We start from the raw sequence: 23,277 nt of genomic DNA, 5'->3' as shown, positions 1-23,277 counted from the left end.
CAAGGCTACAGCAGTTATTTGGAAGTTCACCATTGATGATTAAATGTTTATCTACCTGAAATCTTTGTAAATAACTCTGTGTGACCATTTTGTCCCACAGTTAGTACAGCACCTTTTCATGCCTTGTCTTTGCTGCTCATGAAATCTGTTTTCATTAATGTGACAGTGGTTTGGAGTTTGTTTAATTCTGAGTGTAACTGTGTTCAAACAGGGGTGTGCTGTACACAGCTCTCTCTGTGCATTAGTTTGGGTCTTTGCTGCAGGTGCACAACAAGTAAGATAATGATCTTTAAAATCCTACCTGCTCTCTGTGGGATTGCCAGGTCACAGTGGTGTGTGGATGCACAGGCAAAGCCCATTGGAATCAGCTGTGTTGTACAGCAGTCAGTGGATGCAGAGCCCTTAGGGAGCAATCCAGTTAATGCAGCAGAGCTCCAGGAATGAAGTGTCAGGGAATGCTGCATGAGAGGGGCTGAAGAATGCAGCAAGCACAGATGTGGCACAGGTGGCTGTCACACAGCCCTGGGCGTGTCCTGGGCACATGGAAAGCTGGCATTGACACTGCTCTGTGTGTCTTTCAGGTGGATAAAGAGACCAACACAGAGAGCCCTGCACAGTCCTCGACTGTAGTTCGTCCAAAAGACAAAAGAGCAGCAAATCCACCCCAAAGTCAGTTTGTCAGGGGCAGCACCATCATCCGCTCCAAAACATTTTCCCCAGGACCACAGAGTCAGTACGTGTGTCGGGTAAGGAGAGTGCTTGCCTTCACTCACTCTGTATTCCTCACAGAAACCCAACAGGGCTTTCTTCTCTCCCCCTCTGACTTCAAAGTTGCTCTGTCCTCACCTCCTGGTCAGTATCTTGCCTTGGAACTAACAGCATTAAGCACAAATTTATCAGATATATATGTGCACATATATTTGTGGCACGTGCAGCTTGTTGAGATGCCCAGACCTACCTGGAAGGGCTGCTGTAAGACAGTGATGAATAAGCTGCATATTAAACAATTCCCTGCTGCTTGAAGTGTTCTGTGCTAACTCAGTTAGCTCTGTCCACCTGACTTCAGATGAGGTGAACATAAAACCTTGATAGAAATGGAAAGGTAAGTACCTGATATCATCAGCAAAAAAACTGTAAAGCCTGAAAGTCAGCAGTGTGCCTTGTGTGAAGGTAACTGAACAGGCCATGTGTTGGGTCGGATGTCACTTCCCCTGCTTTGAAATGTTTGTTCACAATTATTTCCTGAAATGAGGGTCAGAATAGACTATAAATATCTCATCTTGTCAGAATAGACTATAAATATCTCATCTTTTAAGTGGAATTGGCAAACAACCAAGCACTGTCTTTTGCCATGCATGATCTGTCCCAAGTGGGCAAGCTTTTAATACAGCTGGGCCAGATTTGCTGTGTGGGTTCTCCCTGGTTCAGCAGCAGGTGCTTCCAGAGGAACAAACCCTGCTCATTCTGCAGAAGTGGCCTGTGCTGGAGTGGTACAGTATGTGTAGATCTTGAGAAGGGACATGAGAATGGAATTAAAATCAAATCCTGCTTGAGCTGAGCTCTTTGTAAGGGTCTACAGACAACCAAAAAACAAGGCAGGCTGTGTGTAACATGGCAACTCTTCAGCTGATAATCTCAGGGGAAGAGCTTTCAGGTAAACTTGCCTCTTCCACCACTAGCTTAAAATACAGGTTATAGAAAGATACAGATTAGAGAAAGCAGAAATGTCTAATAAAATAGTCCCATGATTTACATATGCTAGGAAAGAGTATTATTATTGTTGTTATTACTACTTATAGTTTATTTTTCTGGGCTGTTTTGCCCAGCCTAGTTACTTGCACAGGTGGAGAGCAGTGTGGCAGTCCCATATCATAGCTTAACTTGATGTCTCTCTTTGCACACAGCCTATTCCCAAAAAGGGACAGAGTTCAAGGCGTGTGGCAGGGTCTGGCTGTGCCAGTGCATGTTGTGTATTGAGACAGGGGTGACAGCTCTCTGCTTTTCACAAAACTTCATAGTTCTGCTTACAGCAACCTCTGGTCTTGCTGGCAGTGTGTGTATGCACTGCTTGTGTTCCTTTCATGAAAGATTTGTGGTTTTCACCTTCCTTTTCAGCTGAATCGCAGTGATAGTGACAGTTCCACACTCTCCAAAAAGCCTCCCTTCGTGCGGAACGCGATGGAGAGACGAAGTGTCAGAGTGAAACGGGTAAGAACATCACCACTTTTATTTTCCTCTAACACAGGCACAAAAATAATAAAACTGTTTTGAAAGAAAAATTTGCAAACATAAATCAGTTGCCGCATGCTTTCATTCACAACCTTTTCTTTGTGTGTGAGAAGTTTCTCAAGGATTCTTTGAAATATCAGATTATGACAGGAACATTTAAGTTAGAACTCAATTAAAACATTTAATGTAGGAAAATGGTTCCTGGTATTTCCCATCTTGTCAGAGAAGTAGCACAAACAGTTTTGCTGTGTTTATTGTTGTGAGATTCTTAAGTATTGATAATAAATTTGAGGAGCTGGAAAAGCTGAGAATGATGTGACCCTGTTGTAGTGATGCCATGGCATGCAATAAACCCCTGTGCCCATCGTGATGGCAATCACTAAAATCCCCCCAGGATACTGACACTGAACTCCTAAGGAGATGGTTTTCTTGGGACAGCTTGTGTTTGAAACTAGCAGAAGGCAATATGTTACTGGAAAAAGGAATCACAGGTTTTTCTGCAGCACTGTGGATTCATCTGGAGATGAGACATTAAACTTAGGAGGAAGGTGTGCAAGCAAGACTTGTTCAATTTGGAAATGCTGCCAAGGGAGAACTTGAGTGGAAGCACAGAAATGAAAACACTTATCTATAAGAATTCCTTGAGTTTGTGGTATCTGTCTCAAGACAGACTGGAAAGCAGGATCAATAGAGATGGTTTGTGTGAAAAGAAGCTTTAGAAAGATGGGTCTCACAATGTGTTTGGCACTTTGTGTGTGGAGTGGTTGGGACAGTTCTCCTCAGTGTGCTCACACACCCCTTCTCTCCCAGCCTTCAATCAAGGCCTTCGGTACCGAGCGCCTGATCCGCACCTCGCTGGACCTGGAGCTGGACCTGCAGGCTTCCAAAACCTGGCACGACCAGCTGGTTCAGGAGATCTCAGTGCTGAGGGAACTGAAGGAACAGCTGGAACAAGCTCAAAGCCAGGGTGAAAAAGAGTTGCCACAGTGGGTGAAGGATGATGAGAGGTTTCGACTGCTGCTGAGGCTTGTGGAGAAACGAGTGAGTCATACCTGCCTTGGGGTTTCATTCCACTTGGTGGGGAAATTTTGGGAACAGGAGACTTTGGACAGTCTGTAAATGAAGCCTGAGCACTGTTAGTCACTCCTGTCTGCCACGTATGGCTCTATCAAGCTGTTAGTCCTGAGCCCTTTCATTCACCAGCAGAGAGATTTGCTGCCCTAGCAGAGGTGTGAATACAAGTCACAGATGCCATCTGTTGTGCCAAGTGTGTGCCCCCAGTCTGCAGGAGGTGTGCTGTGTGGTGGTTGGCACTTACCTTCCTCTGCATCACACCCTCCCCCATGCACAGGGCTCCTTCTCAGCTTCTGGGATTTCTCAGCACCTCTGCTGGCACCAGGCAGAGACCAGGCTATGCTGGCAGCAGGTGTAGGAGGCAGGTGGTGTGAGGTGCTCTGTGGGGTGCTGTGTGTGCTGATCTTCTGCCTTAAAAGATCTGTCAAGGTACAAAGAGAGAACTGACAGAAGCCATTATTCTTACCACAAGCAGGAAGGGCACCTTACAAAAAGCTCTCTCCCTTAGAATGGTTAGTTGTCAAGCTGCAGTTTAGCTTCTGTGGCTTCTGACTTCCAAAGTTTCCAGACCCCTCAGCCCTGCAGCTGAAATGGAGGTCAGTCAGGATAAGAAATTCCTCCTGGAAACACAAACAATTCTTCTCCATTATTCACTTAGGTGCAAAATCCAGAGCACAAGTGTGAGCTCAAGGCTGATAAAATGATGAGAGCTGCTGCCAAGGATGTGCACAGGCTGCGAGGGCAGAGTCGAAAGGAGCCTCTGGAAGTGCAGTCATTCAGGTAATCCTAGGTAAAGGGGAGGAAAAATTGACTACTACCATGATTTCTCTGTGGGTGACTGAGATGCTGATGAGGAAGACTGATCTCTGCAGAAGCAGTTAACTGTTGTGCTTAAATAAGAGCTTCTGTATTTTCATATCCAAGTATAAGGTCTGACTCGGGGGAATTAGTTGCAGCACTGCACATGATCAAAGCAAGCAGCATCCTCCAAGTCATTCCCTACCTGGCAACAAATTCTGTAACACACAAGCAGCCTTTTGCTTCCCTAAGTAACAGACCCAGAAAAGAAAAAGCCCTGAGCCTTTCTGAAATGGCTTTTGGTAAGGTCAGCATTGTGGCTTTAACTCATCCGATAAGTAAATAAAAGGTGTAGGTTGTGAGAGGATGTACATCTGCTCCCTGTGGGGACAGCTGGTGGGGTAAATTCTCCTGTGGACATTTCTGGCAGAATTTCTGTTGCATTAACAACTGATCATCTTCTTTCAGAGAGAAAATGGCATTTTTCACACGGCCAAGAATAAACATCCCAACGCTCTCTGCAGATGATGTGTGATCACCATAAAGTATTTGCTTTCTGGACAATTCTACAAATGCAGATTGGGTTTTGAAGTTATTTATGTGGTATTATGAAGGTACCAAGGCATTTGTATATTAGAGCTTTTGTCAGTATGTGGATGTTTTGAAGATTTTTAGGTTAAAGTTATATCATCACAGAAACCAGCATTAAAGTGACAAGATTGTATAGTTTGTATATTTAGGAATGTATTTTTGGGAAATAGAATTTTAAATAAGAACAAAATGCAGCGTAAGGTGCTGTTATTCTTAAATAATGCTGTTTAGACTTTTTGTACAGCTCTACCTTTTAGAGGTTTTACTGCAATAAAATAAATTTGAAGGAACCTCACCCCTACCTTCTATGATGTTCTGCATCGGACTCTCCTCTGAGTGATGTATTTTGTACCCTGTGGGGAATGCTGGGGGCCAGCTGGGACTCCCAAGTGCTGTGAACGAATTCTCTGTGAGCTGTGAAGCATTTTGTGTTTCCTGCCAGGTCATAAAAGTAGGTGTGAAGTTCAGAATACTTGCACTTTTAACGTTTGTACTACAGCTCATGTCTGTAATGGGTCTGTTAAGGTAACGTGGGGAGCCCATTGAAACCACTGCTGTGGGAGGAGGGCTGCAGGTTTAAAGTCCATTTTAGGTTTTTCCAATAAAGTGACCTTTCTGGACAAACCTGCCTTCTTGTTTTTTGTCTTGAGTGAATCTTCTCATCCCCCGGCACCTAAACTGGGGTTCTCTTGTGTTGCCAGCTGGAAGCATATAGCTTTTCACATCTTGTCACAGGAGATGCTATAATGGACACATTTCATATAATCATGGAATGTCCTGAGCTGGAAGGGACACACAGGGATCATCCAGCCCTGTCCCTGCACAGACACCCCAACAATCCCCCCTGGGCCATTCCCTGGGAGCCTGGGCAGTGCCAGCACCCTTTGGGGAACCAGAACCTTCCCTGATCTCTGGCCTCAAGCTCCCTGACATAGTCCAGCCGTTCCCTTGGGAAATCGCTGGTTTTCCTCCCTGCTGGACATTCCCTGTGCCCATTCTGTACCCACCTGCTGGGGAGGGGACACTCAAAGTGCTGGGTGGTGACACGGAATGGGGAGGGTGTGGGGGTGCTCTTCCCTCTTTCCTTCTGCCTTCTTTTCTCTTTCCCTTTCCCGTTCCCTTTCCATTCCCCCTTTCCCTTTCCCGTTCCCTTTCCTGTTTGTGAAAAACGCCAATCACTTGTTTTTAAAATTTTAAAAGTTTAATAGTAATAAAATGGTTATAAAAATAGTAATACAATTAGAGTAACAATAATTTGGACAATTTGAATTAGGACAATATGAGGCAATAGAGACAAAGAGTTATGGACGTCCAGGTACCTTCTTCTGGGCAGCACAAGCCCGAAAAAGACACCTGTGAACAAAAGACACCTTAAAAACAACAGCACAGTCATACACCTCGTACATGATGCATAAATTCCATTCAAATACAGGATTCTGTCTGGGCATCGCCAGCTTCTTCCTCTGAATACTAACAGCGCCTTCGAGGCGGGAAAAAGTTAGTTTCTTCTGATAAGAGGGCAATAAATTCTCTTTCTCTGAAAGATTCAGGTGTCCTGTGGCTGCTATCTCACTGCGAGTCCTTTCTTTAAAAAAAGTATCCTACATAGAATCGTTTCTATTTTAACAATTTTTATAACCTAAAACTATATTTAACACAGTACTTAAGAGAATTAATCCAGCATTACTTAAAACACAACACATATAATATTCATTTTAATATTTGCGAAAAGCCAATCATAAAATACATGCGTTTTTCACACCGTTCCCGTTCCCCTCACGCCGCAGGTGTCCAGGCCGCCCCTGTTCCCAGGGCAGCCGGGCCGTGCCGTGCCGTGCCGCGCCGTGCCGTGCCGCGCCGTGCCGTGCCGCGCCGTGCCGGGCCGGGCCGTGCCGGGCCGGGCCGTGCCGGGCCGGGCCGTGCCGGGCCGGGCCGTGCCGGGCCGGGCCGTGCCGGGCCGGGCCGTGCCGGGCCGGGCCGTGCCGTGCTGCCCCTCCGGGTTCCTCCCCGCCGCCCGGGGGCGCTGCAGGCGCGGCCGCGCCGCTCCGGCCGCTTTCCGGTTCCCGCGTTGCCGGTCCCGGTTCCGGCCGCCCGAGGATGGAGGCGCGCGTGGCGCAGTCCGCGGCGAGGCTGGCGCGGCAGGTGCGGGGCCGGACGGGACAGGACGGGACAGCCGGGCACGGCACCGCACGGACCGGGACAGCCCCGACCGGCACAGCCGCGGGGCGCAGGTGGCGGGCGAGCCCCGGGAGCGCTCCCCGGTACCGAAGCCCGCGCAGTGCCGGCAGCCCCGGCGGGTGGCTGGGCACCGCGGGAGCGGGAGCTCTGTCTGGGAAGGGAACGCGGAGAGCGGGCAGGGCTGAGGGGCTTCCTGGGCTGCTCCCGTCGGTGCCGGGCTGAGGGCTGGGCTCCATTGCTGCCCTGTCTCACACCCAGGGCGGGATCGCGGCAGCGTTCCGAAAATGCTTCCAGAGCCGTCGGCAGAACCGGGTGTCACCGCCCCGGTGCCGTGTGTGCCGTGCTCTGGCCGGGCAGGGATCGCCCGGCGGGTCCCGGGGCCCTGGGCAGCCGGGGAGGGATGCGCCTCCTGTGTGCTGGCACGCTGGTGAACAGCTTTGCTGCAGCCACAAGGTGCTTAGGGTTGGGAAAATGTGGTGACACCTCTGCCTTTTCAGTGACCATAGTAATAGAAAATAGAACTGCCAGGTCTGTCCTGGTCAATGACAGTGGGTGCAGAGGCAGCTTCAGGAAAGCTGTGACTCCTCCAGGGTCACTTCTCATGCCTTGCCCATTGCCTCAGGAGCATCCAGCTGAGAGCTCCTGGACTTTGGCCTTTGGGTTCTTGCCTGCCATACTTGTGTGCTCTTGAGCAACTTTGGAGTGTGCTTCCTGCTCACAAATATATGACAGGCAATGAGATCTTAAATCTGGCAGTTGAATCTGTGCAGCTCCTTGCCTTTGATTTTCCCTTTGTCCTTTGTTGCTGCTAGGAGAGGAAGGACATCTCAGGTATTCTGGCGAGGTGGTTCTCCCTTTGTTGTTGTCGCTGCTGCTTGATCAGCAGTCCCTAAGCAGGTTCCAGGCACTGGAAGCAGAGCAGGAGGGAGCAGGAGTGTTCGACTCCGGGAGGCCATGCAGAATTACTGAGCCTCACTCTGCCTGTCACTCCAAGCCACATGCTCCCTGTTTCCAGCTGCAGCATGCCCTGGAGCCTGTGGGGAGCCAGCCTGCAGGAAAATAACCCAACAAAGAGCAAGCAGTGTGTGCTTAGCCAGCTCAGCAGGGCTTGGCAGAGTAGGAGTAGAGATAAAATTGAGCAGGAGGCAAGGAGGGGAAGGAAGAGAGGTGTTCTGCTCCCTTTGCCATGCTCTCTCAGGCCATTTTCTCTCCTTTATGATTTTTTCTTTTGATGAGAAAAGTTCTATCATGTTAAAGCCCAGAGACAGAAGCCTGTGCAAGTTTCATGTTACCCACCTGCTCAAGTCGGGTTCTTGGAAGACAGTCTTATGTGCTAAGGAAAAATGTAAGGATGATTTTGGTCCTTTGAAAAAGCTGTAGTTTTTTTGTATTCACAGGTGAGGGGAAGATTTCTAGTACTGAGCTGAGCAAAGAGCCCTTGGAGATGTCAGCATGGCCTCATGTAATTCCCACAGCTCCTCATGAGGTGGTCATCAGGTATGACCCTTTACTGACAAGTTGTGCTAGAGAGTGCAGGTAGAATAAACCAGGAGGTGGCACCTCCTGACCTGAACAGCAGCTTTTCCCTTCCTTTTCTCAGTCACACATCTTCTAGATCAGAGGTGCATTGGCATTGTCTCTCTTCCTCACTTGGATGGTATCATGAGAGAGGAGTTGTTACAAGGCTTAGCTGAAGTTTTGTAGAGTGGTTTGTTTTTTAGGAAGAATGTAGGATTCATATCCTTTCAATAACATGTAGCATTCACAGATCTTTGGTAGAGAATTAACTTTATCACAGGGTGCTGTGGTGAGAGGCATTTCTGATGTAAACATCTGAAGACCTTTTTTCCAGGCAAGCTCAACAACATGGTTATGGGTGTAGGAGTCACAGACCCATGGCATACCTCAAGTTGGAAGAGACCCATGGATCATCAAGTCCACTTCCCCACTCCTCACAGGACTATCTAAAACTAAACCATATTGTTAAGAGCATATTCTAGATGCTCCTTGAACCTTGACAGGTTTGGTGCCACAACCACCTCCCAGGAGAGGCTGTTTCAGTGCACCAGCACCCTCCCAGCGAGGAACCCTTCTGAACCAGTCTGAACTTCCCTTGATACAGCTGCATTCCATTTTCCTGTCTCCTGTCACTGCTCACTGGAGAGAGGAGAGTGCTGAGTGGTGTTCCCAGAGCAGGGGTGCCCCCATTGCCGGTCTGGAAATGAAAGCTGTGCTCAGCTGTGTGGCTGTCCCAGCCCAGCTGCTGAGACCTCAGCCCGGTCAGTTCTGGAAGCATTGCTGAGTTCAGGCTTTTCTGCTGGGTCCTTTTGAATGAAGACTTCATTTCATCATCTTTATAAGCTGTTGATGAGCACAATATAAGGGAGACTGAAATGGCAGCAGCAGCACTGGGGTAGGCAGCTTGGCCACCATGGTGAAACCTTTTGCTCTCAGTTCACACTCAAGTAACAGCATAAGGACTCCTGATGGAAATTTCTGAAGAAGGGGAGCACTAAACAGGAGAGAAAAATGTGACAGTCTGGGCTTGGCCAATCTGAAATGGGGCCATCCTGAATGCCTCCAGGTGCCAGTGCTGGGAATTTGCTGGTTTGATGCAGTCATGGGAAAAAAGTACATGAGACTTGCTGAACTGTGGCAGTATTTTAGAGTTTTTCATCTCCTGGCCAAATCCAAGTGATGACAGTCACCCTGTAAAGGAGCTCTTTGGGCCACATGTCTGCCCAGGGGTGGGTGATTCCTGGGCACTGTGGTTCTGGCTTCTGACCCTGCACATGGATAAACCTCTTTCCTTGTCCTCACCTCTGGTGTAACAGGATGGAAAGAACATCTGGTGGGTTACTGGTCATGTCACCTCCTGTGAGTCCTCCCTTGGGTGGCCAGAGGTGTTTGTGATTATGTAGGAAAATCCAACTCAGATTCCTCTTTGGTAAAGCTTGTCAGTGGTACTGAAAAAACCCAGTTATAACTTGGGTGGAATCTTCTAATGCAGGAGGAGCATTGTGAGCTGCTGGTTGGCTTGGACCTGCAGAGATTTTAGTTTCAAAAGCAGAATGTGATTTTCTGGTTCTGGAGAATGTTTGCCTTCAATGCAGAACTGTCCTTGGGGACCTGGAGCCCTGTCCTGATGCTGGTGACTTCACTAGAGGGATGATAATATGTGTGGACACAGAATTTACAGATTATGTGATACTAGGGGCTGAAGATACCTTTGCACTTATGTTTAAAGCACATTCTAGGCTTGGGGGATGATTTATGTATGTCACTGTAATGGCACTGAAACTTAGAGTGACACAGCTGTAAAAACACAGTGAAATCTCCTGTGCTGTTTTTTAACTTGAAGTATAGAAGATTTTACAAATGGGTCTTTGTGAAATGCTACCAAATCAGGCCAGGAAGAAAAGTTGAAAATGAACAAATCTATTTGCTGTTGCTTATGGGGGAAAGTTTGTGTATGTATGTAAATGACAGAAAAATTGATTTTTGGGACACCTGCCTCGAGTTTTGTAAAGAAAAACTGAAATGGGACTATTTGAAGTGAGTTGCTTATAAGGTACAGCTGTGCTGTTCAGTGATTTTAGTTGTGTAAATGCCAAACCAGAGGATTTGTTATAGGTTTGTGGTTTTTTTCTCAAAGTCCTGTTTCTTCACATCCAAACTGCAGGAAGCAGCATTGTGTTCTCCTCTGTAGCAGAGGAGACCTTGAGGTTGTAACAGAAGTGTGCCATAAACTGAAGCACAACTGAAGACTGACCTCAAAGGTACTGATTTTCAGCTTGGCCCACAAATAGGCCAATCTTTAGATTGTGTTGCCTCAGCCTGGGTTTTTGAGCATGTGCAGTTACAGCAGCATTCCTGGGAGCTGTTGTTCAGGTGGATGTACAAGACCAAGAGATTCAATGGCCCATTTTTTTTCCTAATTAAATAGTCTGATTGTTTGGAGAGCAGCAAAGTAAATGAGTCCTTTTTGATAAGGTTTGGTGGCCTGCAATAATAGCCTGAGCTGCTTCCTGCTGTGGAAATGCTGGCAGAGGAGAGCCTGGCTGAGGGAGCCAAGGGGGTGACAAGCCAGGGTGGGCAGTGCTCACTGCCCCTCCATAGCAGCACCAAGGCCCTCAAACCTTGAGGAGCCTCCAGCATTGTGTCAGAGCCAGCCCTGTGTCTCAGGGCACAAAGCCTGTTATGGGGAGGACAAGAGATGGACAACAGAGATGAAACTTCAGCTGTTTGGTTTCTCTAGGGTGTGGGGTGAGGAAGATTCCTGCTCCTTGCAGCAGCTGCTGACAGATTGTTCTGAGTTGGAGCTGTGAAGTCTGGTGGGACACAGGGAAGTGTGTTTGGAACATAGAGGCCCTCCTGAAATTCCCAAGTGCTCCTGAATGCCTTGTGTCAGTTTTAAGGGAGAAGACATACATTTCCTTCCTGGACAGGGCAGGAAAGGTTGTGTAGCCAGGTGGAAGTGGGTGCACCCTGCAGAAATGCCCCTGTGGAGCAGCACACTACTTTGGCATTCCTGTCTCTGGGTGGGGTTTGAGCTTGTCTTTCCTCCTTTGAAGCTGTGGCCTGTGAGATGGTGAAACAGGCTAAAGGGAATTTTGAGTCAAATAATTTGATATCTTTGTTAAAGCTGGAGAAAGTGTTTATTTGGGGACTATCTCATTAGCCTATCTTGTTGTCATTCTTGTACTTCTTTCTTGATATTTTCTCACTGCCTTTTTAAAGAGTATTTCAGAATCCTTGGTTTTTCACACAACTAGAAACAAATCTTCAAATATTATTTGGAATTAATCACCTTACATATCATTGCTGTTACCTTTCCAAGGCAAACTAGCACTGTGCCTGAGATCTTGCAGCTCCTCACCTCCTGTCCCCTCTCCAGGAATTACTGTGTGACAACTCAAATTTCTTTTCAGGAAAACGAGATCAAGTTGTTAAGTGCAGAAATTGAGCGTCTGAAGAACTTTGGGTGCTTGGGAGTCTCCCCGAGTTTGGAAGGGCTGCGAGACGAAAACGCAAAACTCAAGTACCGGCTAAACTTCCTAAAGAAGGTAAGGGAATCAAAAATCATTGCTGGACCTTGTGGGTTTTTTTGTTGTCATTAGGACAAGCTAAATAAGTGGTGATGTGTGACAGCATGCTGGCTCTGCATTCTGACACGTTAATTGGTGACACGTCAGATATTTCTTGATTCTTTGAACAGGAATCTGTTTTATGGAAGATGTCAGTAGATCAGTAAGCCCACATGGTTATATCTTGGGCAGTTTTTGACCAGCTGGCCCAGCTGAGATCTGTCCCAGGCTCACTAGCACAGGTGTGAGAAGTAATGCAGCCCTGCAGTCAGGGGAAGGTTTGTGCTGGGAGGTTCAGCAGGAGAATCATGTGATTTTTATGTTGTATACATTGCTCCTGTGCCTAGAGGTGTCAGCCAAATCTGTCAGCTGTGCTTTGCCAGGCAGCCAAGGAGAAAAGTGGGATGTAACTTTTCTCAGATGTTGGGAAATTAGCCTTCTGGATTTTGGTGGTTTTCTTTTTCAGAGCCTTCAAGAGGAAAGAAGTAAATCAACCAAAAGCATGATTAATATCAACAGCTGTCTCCAGGAGATCTTTGGAGCTGCCATTCAGGCTGCCTACCCAGACTTAGAAAACCCTCCTCTGGTGGTGACACCCAGTCAGCAGCCCAAATTTGGGGATTACCAGTGTAACAGTGCCATGGGCATATCACAGGTAAATGATGTAAACATTTTCAACAAAGAAGCCAAAATGGGGATGTTGTCTGTTGGAAGCTAAGGGATAGTACAGTGAGAGTTGCAATATGAGACTTGTTCTGGGCTGAGAATTGAGTGAGTGTTGAATGGCATTTTAAAGGAAGCATTGGCCTTTACAGAGCTGGCCTTTAAATCTCTGTTCAGCTGCCTGGTATGAGGGAGTTAATGTGTGTGGCACAGAAAATCTGCTTGGTTCGTGGGATCTAAATCAAATCAGGATTTAAGTGCTGCATCGATTTACTAATGATGTGCAATTAACTACCAATTAGTGAGTTGTATGTTTGGAACTGAAAACAGCAAAACAATAAATCATGATTCTAGAGAATTGCAAAATCTTGAGAAACACCTGCATACCTCTAACTGCTCTTCTCTAGTGCCAGAAAAGTGTAATATATCCACATTTTTGTGTGCACATACCCCCTTCTCACAGGGCAGGTGACAAAGGGGCATCTCCAGCTGCCCCTCCGGGCTCACACCTCCCATTGCTGTGGGTGCTGTGGTTTCCTCCTGCCCACAGACACACACAGCAGAGCAAAGGGGCCCAGGTGCTGCCCTGTGTGCTCTGTTGAGTTTGGATCCATGTGTCTTACATCCCATAGTGCCCTCCCTGAGCTCCAGCCAGAAGGCTCTGGGCATTGTCAGGCCTGGGTGTGCTCAGGAAGTGCTTTCTCAGAGCCCAGCCAAGGTGTGGATTGCTGTTCAGGCACTACCCTTCACACTCCTCTGGCTCAGTCCTTTATTTAGCATCTCTTGCTAATTCCCTGGGTACAGGCAGCTTGACCAAAGAGAACCTAAATAGAATCAGAGACACTTCAGCAGTTGCTCAGCCAGCTCAGTGGGCCGGGACTGTGCTGAAGTAAATCCAGGAGGTGTGGGAGAAAGAAGGTGTAGTGTGTTCTAACTTGGGTGCTGAAACACCCAAACTTTCAGTGCACTGATGCCTTTGGGTGACTAAGTAGACACTTTGTAATTACAGATCTTTTATTTGGCAATCTAAACAGAAGCAACTCCTCTTTTTACACCTCCTGTTGTCAGTTAACCTTTATTAACCCATTAGACTGGCAGCTGTGACACTGAACTTGTCCTGCCACCGGTGGAGCTCTGCTGTCCCAAGCTGTCCCCGTGCAGTGAGCGTGGCTGGGGCAGCAGGGGCACCATACGTGCCAGGCAGCAGGCTCTGGGCTGCGGTGCCAGGCAGAACTGCCCTCCCAGGGCCCGTGTCTCCCCTCAGTCTCATTAGCATGTTGGCAGTGTGGTGCCACCCTGGGTGACTGCACTGCCGCTCCCTGACCGCTGCGTTACCCCAATTAACTCGCGGTCGGGATGCTCGGGCAGCCCAGGCTTCCCAGCACGGCGTGGCTCACATAACTGGGTGTCTGATCAGTCCCCTTCCAGCCAGGGCTCGAGTTCCAGGCTGTCAGCTGTGCTGGTGGAAAGAGTTCCTAGTGCTGGCCTTGGCTGAGGAGTTTGTTCCTGGGCAGGCAGGGAGTGCACGGGGCTGGGGCTGTGCTCACACAGGCAGTGTGTCAGCATGGCAGAGCCAGGGATGAGAGCAGCAGCTTGGGACTTTCTGTCAGCCTGTTTTAGGGGCTTGGCTGTGGTGCAGGTCTTCACAGGGTGTCCCCCAGGCAGAGCTGGAACACGGGTCAGGGTCACTGGGACTGCCAGCAGAGTGGGAAGTGCCCTGACTGGGGCAGCGCTGGTACGTGCCAAGCAGCAGCCTCTCCCTGCAGGCTGCTGATGTGGAAAGGACCCTCACAAATGCCTGTTGTTTTCCTGGCAGCTCATTAGCATATTAATGCTTGGGACTTCAGCCAGGAGCTCCAACAGGAGTGTGGTAGCCATTTCTGGAATGGTTCACATGACGTGCCTGTAATCTGGTGTAACATGCCCATAATCTGGGTTTGCATTTATTTTTCCTGTAGTTTACACTTTGAGTAACACTAAAGCTACTGAGGTTTGTTTTTCTTGCCCTTTTTTAAGCCTTTACCATCTTGTAAGGATCCTGTGTATGACAGGTTAAACAGAAAACTGAAACTTTAGTAGAAATACATTTTAAAGCAGACTGTAAATTAGCAAATACAAGCGGTGAGTGTAAATTCTGAGTTGACAAAGAGCTCCATCATCTTTGTGGCCTCAGTGGGATTGTTTTCAAACACATCACAGTAATACCAGAAAATCATGTGCTCAGAAACAAATACTTGTGTTAATTTTATACAAGTGTGAATGTAGTGTTTGGCATGGGATGGGTTGGGCTAGCTTACAGAATCCTCCTAAAGGGTGTTTATGTAAGATTTACAAAAAGCTATGTGAGAAGATGCTTTGGGAATGGACAGGGAAGTTGTGTAGTTGGACTAGGTGATCTTCAAAGGTCTGTTCCAACTCAAACCACTCTGATACTATCATTGTATGTAAACTTGTGTCCTGTTCTTTGAGTTCCTCACAGTGGGCTGCTCATGTCTCCAAGGGAAAAGGAAAACTACTTTAACAGCAGTTTTTCTGATGCTCTTTGAAGAAAATTGGGTAGTGCTGGGATTATCTTTGTTTGCTTGGGTTGTTGGATTTTGTTTATTTATTCACTTATTAATCTATTCACTTATTTATTTATTAAGCTTGAGACTAAGACAGGACTGAAGGCAGTTTGCTTTGGTTGTGTTTAATCATAAATAAACAGACCTGCTCTGAAACCACACTCAGCATCTGCTGGAGGCACAGTTCAGAACTTCAAATGTGAATGCTGGCAGAGCTGAGGACACCCATGAGACTGATCAACAGGATTGTGAAGCATTGAAGGACTGTGCCAGCTATGTTGCTTTTTAAAGGGTTTGTCCCTTTTTACTAGCTTAGAAAAACATAAATTTACCAAAGCACTTAGCAGGTTTTAGAAAAAAGGCTTGGAGATTTTCTTCTGACATAGAAAGAAGGAGGAGGTCTGAGCAGGAGGAGGTGAATGTTGGGTCCAGTCAGGTTTGTGCTGTGGAGAACTGATCTAATCTGTAAAACTGGCCAGAGATGTTTCTCTTTGTGTGCATCTCTGTATTATGAAGGACCATGAGGATGTTTCAGTGCTTCAGTATCTGTGATGTTTTGCTCAGAGGACTGAATTTTCCTTGATCTTTGTTGTGTTCCAGATACTGCTCAAAACCAGGGAACAGAAGGTTAGCCCACGAGAAATTGCAGAGAAAATAGTAAAAAACATTCCTGCCAATGAATGCATTGACAAGGTTGAAATTGCTGGTCCTGGTAAGATACTTTCATTTTACACACTTTGTATGTCTTAAAGCAAAAAGGGCAGTTGTATTGTGAGAGGGAAGCTGAGTTGAATTCCAGTGTTTTGTGCTTTAAAACTGCAGTTTCACAGTGGATTAGCTTCTTCTGTCTTGGTGAGCTTTGTAGCACTCAGACTTGTGCAGCAGCAGAGAATCTACTTCTGTATTAAAATTGGCAGGTATGATGATGAGCCCTTTAATTAGCAATTTGTCCACTGATCCTTAAGGGAGCAGCTTTTCCTCTTTCAGTATTGGTGATGGGAAGAAAGCCACAGTCAGGAAATCACAGCAAAAATGGACAGCCCTTCTTGCTGTTGCTTGCATGGTGAGGAGACCTTGTCCTCTCAGAACTGAGAAGCTGGAGTAGCATGGAGGTTATTAATTGCTGCATGTTTTGTCCCTGATATCCAGGGCTGTCCCTGATATTCCTTAGGGCTTCAGCACAAACACAAAAATCCCCTGGCACAGCCCTTTTAGAGCTAGAGCTTGTTCATTGGCTCTGTGAAGCAGGAGAAGTAAGACAGTGCCATACCATGAACATGAATTATCCCAGATGAAACTATATGTTTTAGGATATTAATTTTTAATAAAATATAAAGCAGGATTTGGTTTTGCATTCTGGAAACCAAATGACTTATTTTCTCACAAAAAATAGTTTCTGTAAATTGATTGTTGAGTGACAGTGTACAAAAGGAGTTATGTCAATGGTGTAGCTTGCAGCATCTGACTCCTGCAGTAAAGGCTGTAGTGATGTGAACAGACTCTTCTAATCTGGGAACAGAAATTGTCTTCAAGTGACAGCTTTGTTGTCCTGTGACTGAAAAATGTTTTGTCAAGCTGACTTGATGTGCTCTTGTGCTTGATGCATGAAAACAGAAATCCAGGGGGGGGAAAGAAACAAAAAACAATCTGAGGCACTTCTGCAGCCCCAGCACTCACTGCTGGTTTTTTTCTGCAAAGGTTTTATCAACGTCCACTTGAGAAAGGATTTTGTGTCGAAGCAGCTGAGCAGTTTATTGATCAATGGAGTTCAACCACCAGCTATTGGCAAAAGGAAAAAGGTACAGCAGTAAGCACATAGCCACCTTGCTACAGGGGAGATGTTCTGGACTGCAGTGTCTTTTAAATTCCCCCCTGAAGGGATGTGCTGGGCAGATGTCCATGTCAGCAGGGTGTTAGAGCAGAGTATGTGGGATGTGGCAGAGGAACTGGGGGCCATGGGGTGGATCACTTGTAGTTGCTGTGGTCTCTGGTGGCTGAGGGATGGGGCTCCCTCGGGGTGGTGCCCAGGTCACTCTGGGAGTGATCCCTGACCCTCAGCTGTGCTGCACAACGCTCACTCTGATGTTCCTGCTGAGGGTCAGCAGGGGTGATTCTCCTTCCCACTGCTCCCCCTAACAAAACCCAGATCAGACACATGAAGGTGTGGGAATGGCCTTTCATTCCTGTGTCCCTTTGGTTCTGTGCCCAAGGTGGTGGTGGATTTCTCCTCCCCCAACATTGCAAAGGAGATGCACGTTGGGCACCTGCGCTCCACCATCATCGGGGAGAGCATGTGCCGCCTCTTCGAGTTCGTGGGCTATGATGTTCTCAGGTGAGGCTCTGCCTGCTGTGCTGGGCTTGCTGGGCTCTTTGTGCCGTCCTGTCTCTCTCTTCTGCTCTGTATTTGTCTTAGTTCATAAGCACATAGCAAATAACCCTTTATGGGTAGTTGATACTAAGCAGAGCAAGTGTAGCAGGGTGAGGAATCAAGGTGAGCAGCAGCTTCAGTGCAGTGGAACTGGGGAGCGTGCCCGGGCTGGGTTTCTGGTATTATGTTTGTTTGGGTTTCTGGTATTATGTTTGGCATTATGCGTGTTTCCTTTAGAATATATATTTTTAAAATGTGTGTATTTTAAAGCATATATTTAAGAGATTATTATTACTATCTTCTTCAATTGTTCCAAGGTTGAACCATTTAGGAGATTGGGGCACCCAGTTTGGAATGCTCATTGCTCACCTCCAGGACAAATTTCCAGATTACTTAAGTGTTTCTCCTCCCATTGGGGATCTCCAAGCTTTTTACAAGGTATGTGTAGCAAAGCAGATTTAGGAGCTTTACAAATTGCAGCATAGTTTTGGAGAAATGAAAGAATTAAGTCACTGTTAGTAGATTATTGTGCTAACCAGCCATGGGGTGATGAATTGTGGTATCTGGTATTGAACTGTCTGTGTGGGGCATGATCAAAGGCCTTTCTAAGCACACACACAGCCTTTCTGTCAGAGATGAGCATATTGGAGAGCCTGTTCTGTGTGGTGGTTTGTTTCAGGGCAGAAAGCAGTGCTTTTCCATGTGTTTCCCTGCAGGAATCCAAGCAGAGGTTTGACACAGAGGAGGAGTTTAAGAAGAGAGCTTACCAATGTGTGGTGCTGCTGCAGAGCAAAAACCCTGACTTCATTAAAGCCTGGAATCTCATCTGTGATGTGTCACGCAGAGGTGACTTCACACATCTGGAATCATGTCTCAGCTGTACAGCAGTGTGGCTTTCCTCACTTTATGTCTGAGCACACCCTTCTGTTTTCCCTTGAAAATCACTGCCACACTGCTAAGAGCAGCTGAAAGCAAAAAGCCAGTACAACCAAAGTACTGGGCTGTCTTAAGTGGAGACTTGCAGCTAAATCTTTTTCTCTCCTGAGTCCTAGTCTGATGCCTTGACCAAGAAATGGATAATGCTTTTTGGGTCTTGCTGTACCCACTGCTTCTGGTGGAACATGCCACTGGTTCTCACTATGTGCCTTTAATGTAAGTATTATGTTCTGTTTCCCTCAAGAATTCCAGAAAATCTACAACTGTTTGGACATCACAATCATTGAGAGAGGGGAATCCTTCTACCATGACATGATGAAAGACATTGTGAAAGAATTTGAAGATAAAGGTGAGGCTTTTGGTCTTGGATCAGAAGTTCTGCAGCTGTGAGGATGGGCATGGTGACGTTAATCCTATTCAGCAGGGCTTAGGGCTGATGCTTTTCAAGTTGCATCTTCCCCATCTTTGCTTTTTTCCTCAGCCACATATCCTAAGAGGACATTTTGTGGCTTTTCCTCATTTCAGGAGGCCTAAATCTTTCTTGCTGATATCAAAAGCAGTTTGCCTGTGATATTTGTAGGCAGTAGCACAGGGTACTACTGGAATTTATTGTATTCTGAGTAAACAGTCAAGGAGCAATATATGACAGACTACCCAGTCTTAGTGTTGTGACTGTGGGGACTTTGTCTGAGAAGTCTCTGTGAAGACAGTGGGATTTTGGGATCATGTTGACTTTGAAACTGGCAAGAAGCCAAGTGCAGCATAAAAAGTCTCTGGTTTTATGTGTTCCTGTCTGTATTTGCAGTTCTTGAGTCTCACCATCTCAAGTGTTCTGACTGTCTCGCCTCAGAAAGACTCTGTGCAGAGTCCTCATCATACCTCTGTAGAGTTTCTGTTGCCTTTAATGCCATATTTTGTGATGGGTTTGTGGCTGTACAGGCAGATCTGGATGCAAATGATGGGAGTTTTTGAATTAGGTCCTTCCTGGTAAGGCCACATTTATGCAGATCTGGTCACTTGTGCATAGTTCTGGAAGTGCTGGACAAGTTGACAAGGGAGTTCTCATTTAGGTATTTTCATATCTTTGATTATGTGAGTGTGTGGCCTTTTCTTCCTGGGGAAGAGCAGCAGGGAGGGGAGGTGTTGCTGCTGGCCCAGAGGCTCCCTGCTGTGGTTCACCACAGAATGTTTTCCATGCTTTGGCAGGATTTGTGCAGGTTGATGATGGCAGGAAGGTCGTGTTCGTGCCGGGTTTCTCAGTCCCGCTGACAATCATGAAATCAGACGGGGGTTACACCTATGACACGTCAGACCTGGCTGCTCTGAAGCACAGGCTGTGTGAAGAGAAGGGTGACATCCTCATCTACGTTGTTGATAGTGGCCAGGTGAGTTCAGCACCCTCTGCTGTAACTGCTGGTGCTGGGCAGCACAAAGTGTGTGAAATGATGGATGCATCAGTAACACGGGTAGAACACCACGGGGTCTTCAGTGTGATTGGTGTATTTACTCCTTATCTGAGCAGTGATGGGAATCTGCCAGTTGCTGCTTCTGTAGAGCTGGAAAACTCTTGAAAAGGTCAAACTTTTCAAAGCAGAATTTGTCTGTGGAACTGGAAACACTTTAAGTCTTATTGTGAGAGCATCATTGTGGCTAGGATAAAGCTATGAAGAAACTGCACCCAGAGGAGTGGATTGAAAACCAGTTGTTGGTGTTTTATTTTCCTGCAGTCTGTGCATCTCCAAACAGTGTTTGCAGCTGGACAGATGATTGGCTGGTATGATCCCAAAGTCACCAGAGTGGCCCATGCTGCCTTTGGAGTGGTGTTGGGAGAAGACAAGTAAGTGTCTGGGTGTACTTTTTCCTCTGTCTGTACCTTGGAGAGAAAGTTTGAGTGAATGCAGGAGATTTGCTCTCATTCACTGACAAATATGTATGTGGCACACCAAAAGAAAGCACTGGTTCCTGTGCTGTTACCTGTAACTGTGTCATGGTGTTGTGTGTCATTGTCCTTGAGCCACACAGTCACTGCTGTGGTCACATTCCCTCTCAAGCTTGGCTCTTGCTGCCTGGCACTTGGATTGGGTGGTGGAAGCTCATGTGGCACTGGGAGATGATGGCAGTGGTAAAGGCCATGATTTTCATTACTCTCTACCTCCATGGTAGATAAAACAAAAAGTTGGGAGAAGTCTGGTACTGCTGTTGTGTGCTGCTTAATGCCTGGAACTGGACAGTTCTCACTGTTGAGTCCCTCGTGGCCATTCCTGCTGACCATGCTGTGGGTGCTCTCTCATTTTTGGAGCTGTCCATGTGATGGCAATTCCTTCAATACAAAAAGATTTGCCATGTGCTGTTTCCCTAAGCTTGCTGGGCACCAGGCAGAGGGTGGAAGTGTTTTGCCTGTTATGCAGGTGCTCATTTTGGCTGTGTGTTTTCAGGAAGAAGTTCAAGACTCGTTCAGGGGACACGGTGCGTCTCATAGACCTGCTGGAGGAGGGACTGAAACGAGCCATGGACAAGCTGAAGGACAAGGAACGGGACAAGGTACTTGTGACAGATTGCTTCTGTCCTGAGAACTTCCCAGATGTGTTCACAGACTTATGGTCTCTGCATTGCTTAGTGAGATTCCTGTCTTGCTGCCTGCAGAGAACTGGGTAGTGTGGGACATGGAATGTAACAGAAAGACCAAGCACAGTGTGGGGCAGTGGAATTGGGAAGGGTAGTGTAGGGGGAAGGGAAAAGTCCCTTTTTAAACAGGAACATGAGGAAGCAAGGAAAAAAAACAAAACCTTGAGAATCTCTAAAGGGCTCATAGGAGTCAGGCACAAAGTGCTTTGCCCTGCTGTCACTGTTCCAGCAGAGAGGTGTTTGTAAGTGTTTGGACTGACCAAAATGCTCCATAAGGGTAGGGCAACCAACATTTGTTCCATGTACATGTAAGAAGCAGGAGCAGAGCACATCACAACTGGCAGGCTGTGGGGCACAGAGGTCCTTGGGCTGTCAGGAGAGGGAGTCAGCCCTAACCTGGCAGGGCTGTGGTGCCAGTGGATTGCTGAAGAAGTGAGGGGTGTGTGTGGGGTTGTCTGGTGCCCTGAGGCAGAGAAGTGTGTGTGAACTGAGCACCAGGTGGGTGAATGCCCTCAGCAGCCTGGGCTCTCCTCCTGAGCCCTGCTGAGAGGCCAGGGCTGTGCACTGTGCTTCATTCTTCCTCTTGACTCTTGTCTGTTTGCAAATTGCACCAGGTCCTGACGCCAGAAGAGCTGAAAGCTGCCCAGACATCAGTGGCTTTTGGATGCATCAAATATGCAGATCTGTCCCACAACAGGCTCAATGATTACGTGTTCTCCTTTGACAAGATGCTGGATGACCGAGGGAACACAGCTGCCTATCTGCTCTATGCCTTCACACGCATCAGGTGAGAGGGGTGCTGGAGCTGCAGGAGCTGGTGCTCTCTGCAGCTGTGTCACAAAGGGACATGTGGGCCAAGGGGTGACAGTCACACCAGTGCTGTTGGGGGTGTTTGTAAGAGAAGCCAGCTACACTGGTATGCACCACGGACAAGGTTTTATTTGTCATTGCACACGATGTGTCCAGTGCCACCCAAACTGGCTCCTCTGTGTGACACACAGCCCAGGGAGGGAACTGTGGGAGTTCCTGGGAAGCAGAGGATTTAGGTGGTTGGAAAAGGATGTGTTCCAGCAGCTGCTTAGCTCAGGTATTGCCACACCCCAGTTTTTTGGCAGCCTGAGCCCTGGTTTGCTTGGCAGTATCAGCTGTCCTGGCTGATGCAGGTGCCTTGAGCCCATCCCTCCCTGTTCCTCTGCAGTGCCCTCCTGGATCCAGGGCTGACTGTCCTCTTTGGTCACCCAGGACTGGGCAGGGGAGGCCATCAGCCCTGAGGCAGGCTGGGCAGGCTGGGCAGTGGGACCCTCACAAGCAGCCTCTGCTCTGGACCCTTCCAGGGCCATTGCTCGCCTGGCCAACATCGATGAGCAGATGCTGCGGAAGGCAGCCAGGGAGGAGGTGCTTGTCCTCGACCATGAGAAGGAGTGGAAGCTGGGCAAGTGCATCCTGAGGTTTCCTGAGATCCTGCAGAAGATCCTGGAGGACTTGTTATTGCACACACTCTGTGACTATCTGTATGAGCTGGCCACCACCTTCACTGAGTTCTATGACAGCTGCTACTGCGTGGAGAAGGACAGGCAGACTGGTGAGTGCTGGCCAGGGGGTGCTGTGTGTGCCTGTGTCACATCCTGTGGTTACATCCAGCTCCAGGGTGTTACCCTGTGTTGGAAAGGCTGTTGTCACACTGCTGTGTCCATGTGGGAGGATTGACAGAGACTGTGTTATGACTGAGCAGGAAGGCTGAGCAGAGCTGGGAGCAGCCAGGCACCTGCAAACAGGAGGGGTGGTCAGTCTGCCTGGCTTGGGGAGAGCAGGAAGGGTTCCATGTGCCATCCAGGGCCTGGTTTTGGGCGCAGGGGCTTCCCCTGTGGAAGTGTACTGTTGTTCTGAGCAGCTTCTCCAGCTCCTGTGTCTGTGTTTTCCAGGCCAGATCGTGAAGGTGAACATGTGGAGGCTGCTGCTGTGCGAAGCCACTGCCACCGTCATGGCCAAAGGATTCGACATCCTGGGCATTAAGCCTGTGCAGAGGATGTAGCAGTTCCCTGTGGAATGACAATAAAGGGACTAAACAACTGCAGTTCTCTCTATCTGTTGGAGTGGGGTTGTGCTAAGGGAAAAAAAAAGCAGAGAGGGGAGGGAAAAGGAAAGAAAAGGAATGTGGCTTAAG

General features: G+C 47.7%; 3 protein-coding genes across 23 annotated transcripts in view; 2 read left to right on the top strand and 1 right to left on the bottom strand.

The window, feature by feature from the left end:
- Positions 1-5,316, top strand: part of WWC1 (WW and C2 domain containing 1) — a 68,894-nt gene extending 63,578 nt beyond the window's left edge. For both annotated transcript variants that reach the window (XM_063168593.1, XM_063168594.1), the window contains exons 19-23: positions 582-746; positions 2,116-2,208; positions 3,040-3,270; positions 3,962-4,083; positions 4,570-5,316. In XM_063168593.1, the coding sequence (XP_063024663.1) occupies positions 582-746; positions 2,116-2,208; positions 3,040-3,270; positions 3,962-4,083; positions 4,570-4,636 (678 nt within the window). In that variant the 3' untranslated portion in view covers positions 4,637-5,316. The remainder of the gene's footprint in view (positions 1-581; positions 747-2,115; positions 2,209-3,039; positions 3,271-3,961; positions 4,084-4,569) is intronic.
- Positions 5,317-6,772: 1,456 nt separating this feature from the next.
- Positions 6,773-23,183, top strand: RARS1 (arginyl-tRNA synthetase 1). 3 transcript variants are annotated; one of them, XM_063168591.1, is made up of 15 exons: positions 6,773-6,834; positions 11,802-11,936; positions 12,424-12,612; positions 15,785-15,896; positions 16,883-16,983; positions 17,395-17,516; positions 17,870-17,990; positions 18,269-18,398; positions 18,733-18,837; positions 19,695-19,873; positions 20,216-20,325; positions 20,924-21,029; positions 21,728-21,900; positions 22,448-22,695; positions 23,036-23,183. In XM_063168591.1, the coding sequence occupies exons 1-15, from the start codon at positions 6,790-6,792 to the stop codon at positions 23,143-23,145; spliced, it is 1,986 nt and encodes a 661-aa protein (XP_063024661.1). In that variant the 5' UTR covers positions 6,773-6,789; the 3' UTR covers positions 23,146-23,183. The 3 variants fall into 3 exon arrangements, with proteins under 3 accessions (XP_063024661.1, XP_063024660.1, XP_063024662.1); XM_063168592.1 differs by adding an exon at positions 8,268-8,367 and having other exon boundaries at positions 6,784-6,834; positions 22,448-23,183; XM_063168590.1 differs by having other exon boundaries at positions 22,448-23,183.
- The window catches only part of LOC134424662 (rho GTPase-activating protein 7-like), a 57,205-nt gene continuing 55,960 nt past the window's right edge, over positions 22,033-23,277 (bottom strand). For all 18 annotated transcript variants that reach the window (XM_063168571.1, XM_063168570.1, XM_063168572.1 and 15 more), the window contains one exon: positions 22,033-23,152. The gene's annotated coding sequence lies outside the window, so the exon portion shown is untranslated. The remainder of the gene's footprint in view (positions 23,153-23,277) is intronic.

Source organism: Melospiza melodia, chromosome 14 (genome assembly GCF_035770615.1).
Source record: "Melospiza melodia melodia isolate bMelMel2 chromosome 14, bMelMel2.pri, whole genome shotgun sequence".
Taxonomy (NCBI): Eukaryota; Metazoa; Chordata; class Aves; order Passeriformes; family Passerellidae; genus Melospiza; species Melospiza melodia.
Note: the sequence above shows the minus strand (reverse complement) of the source record. Positions and strands in the feature narration are given on the sequence as shown.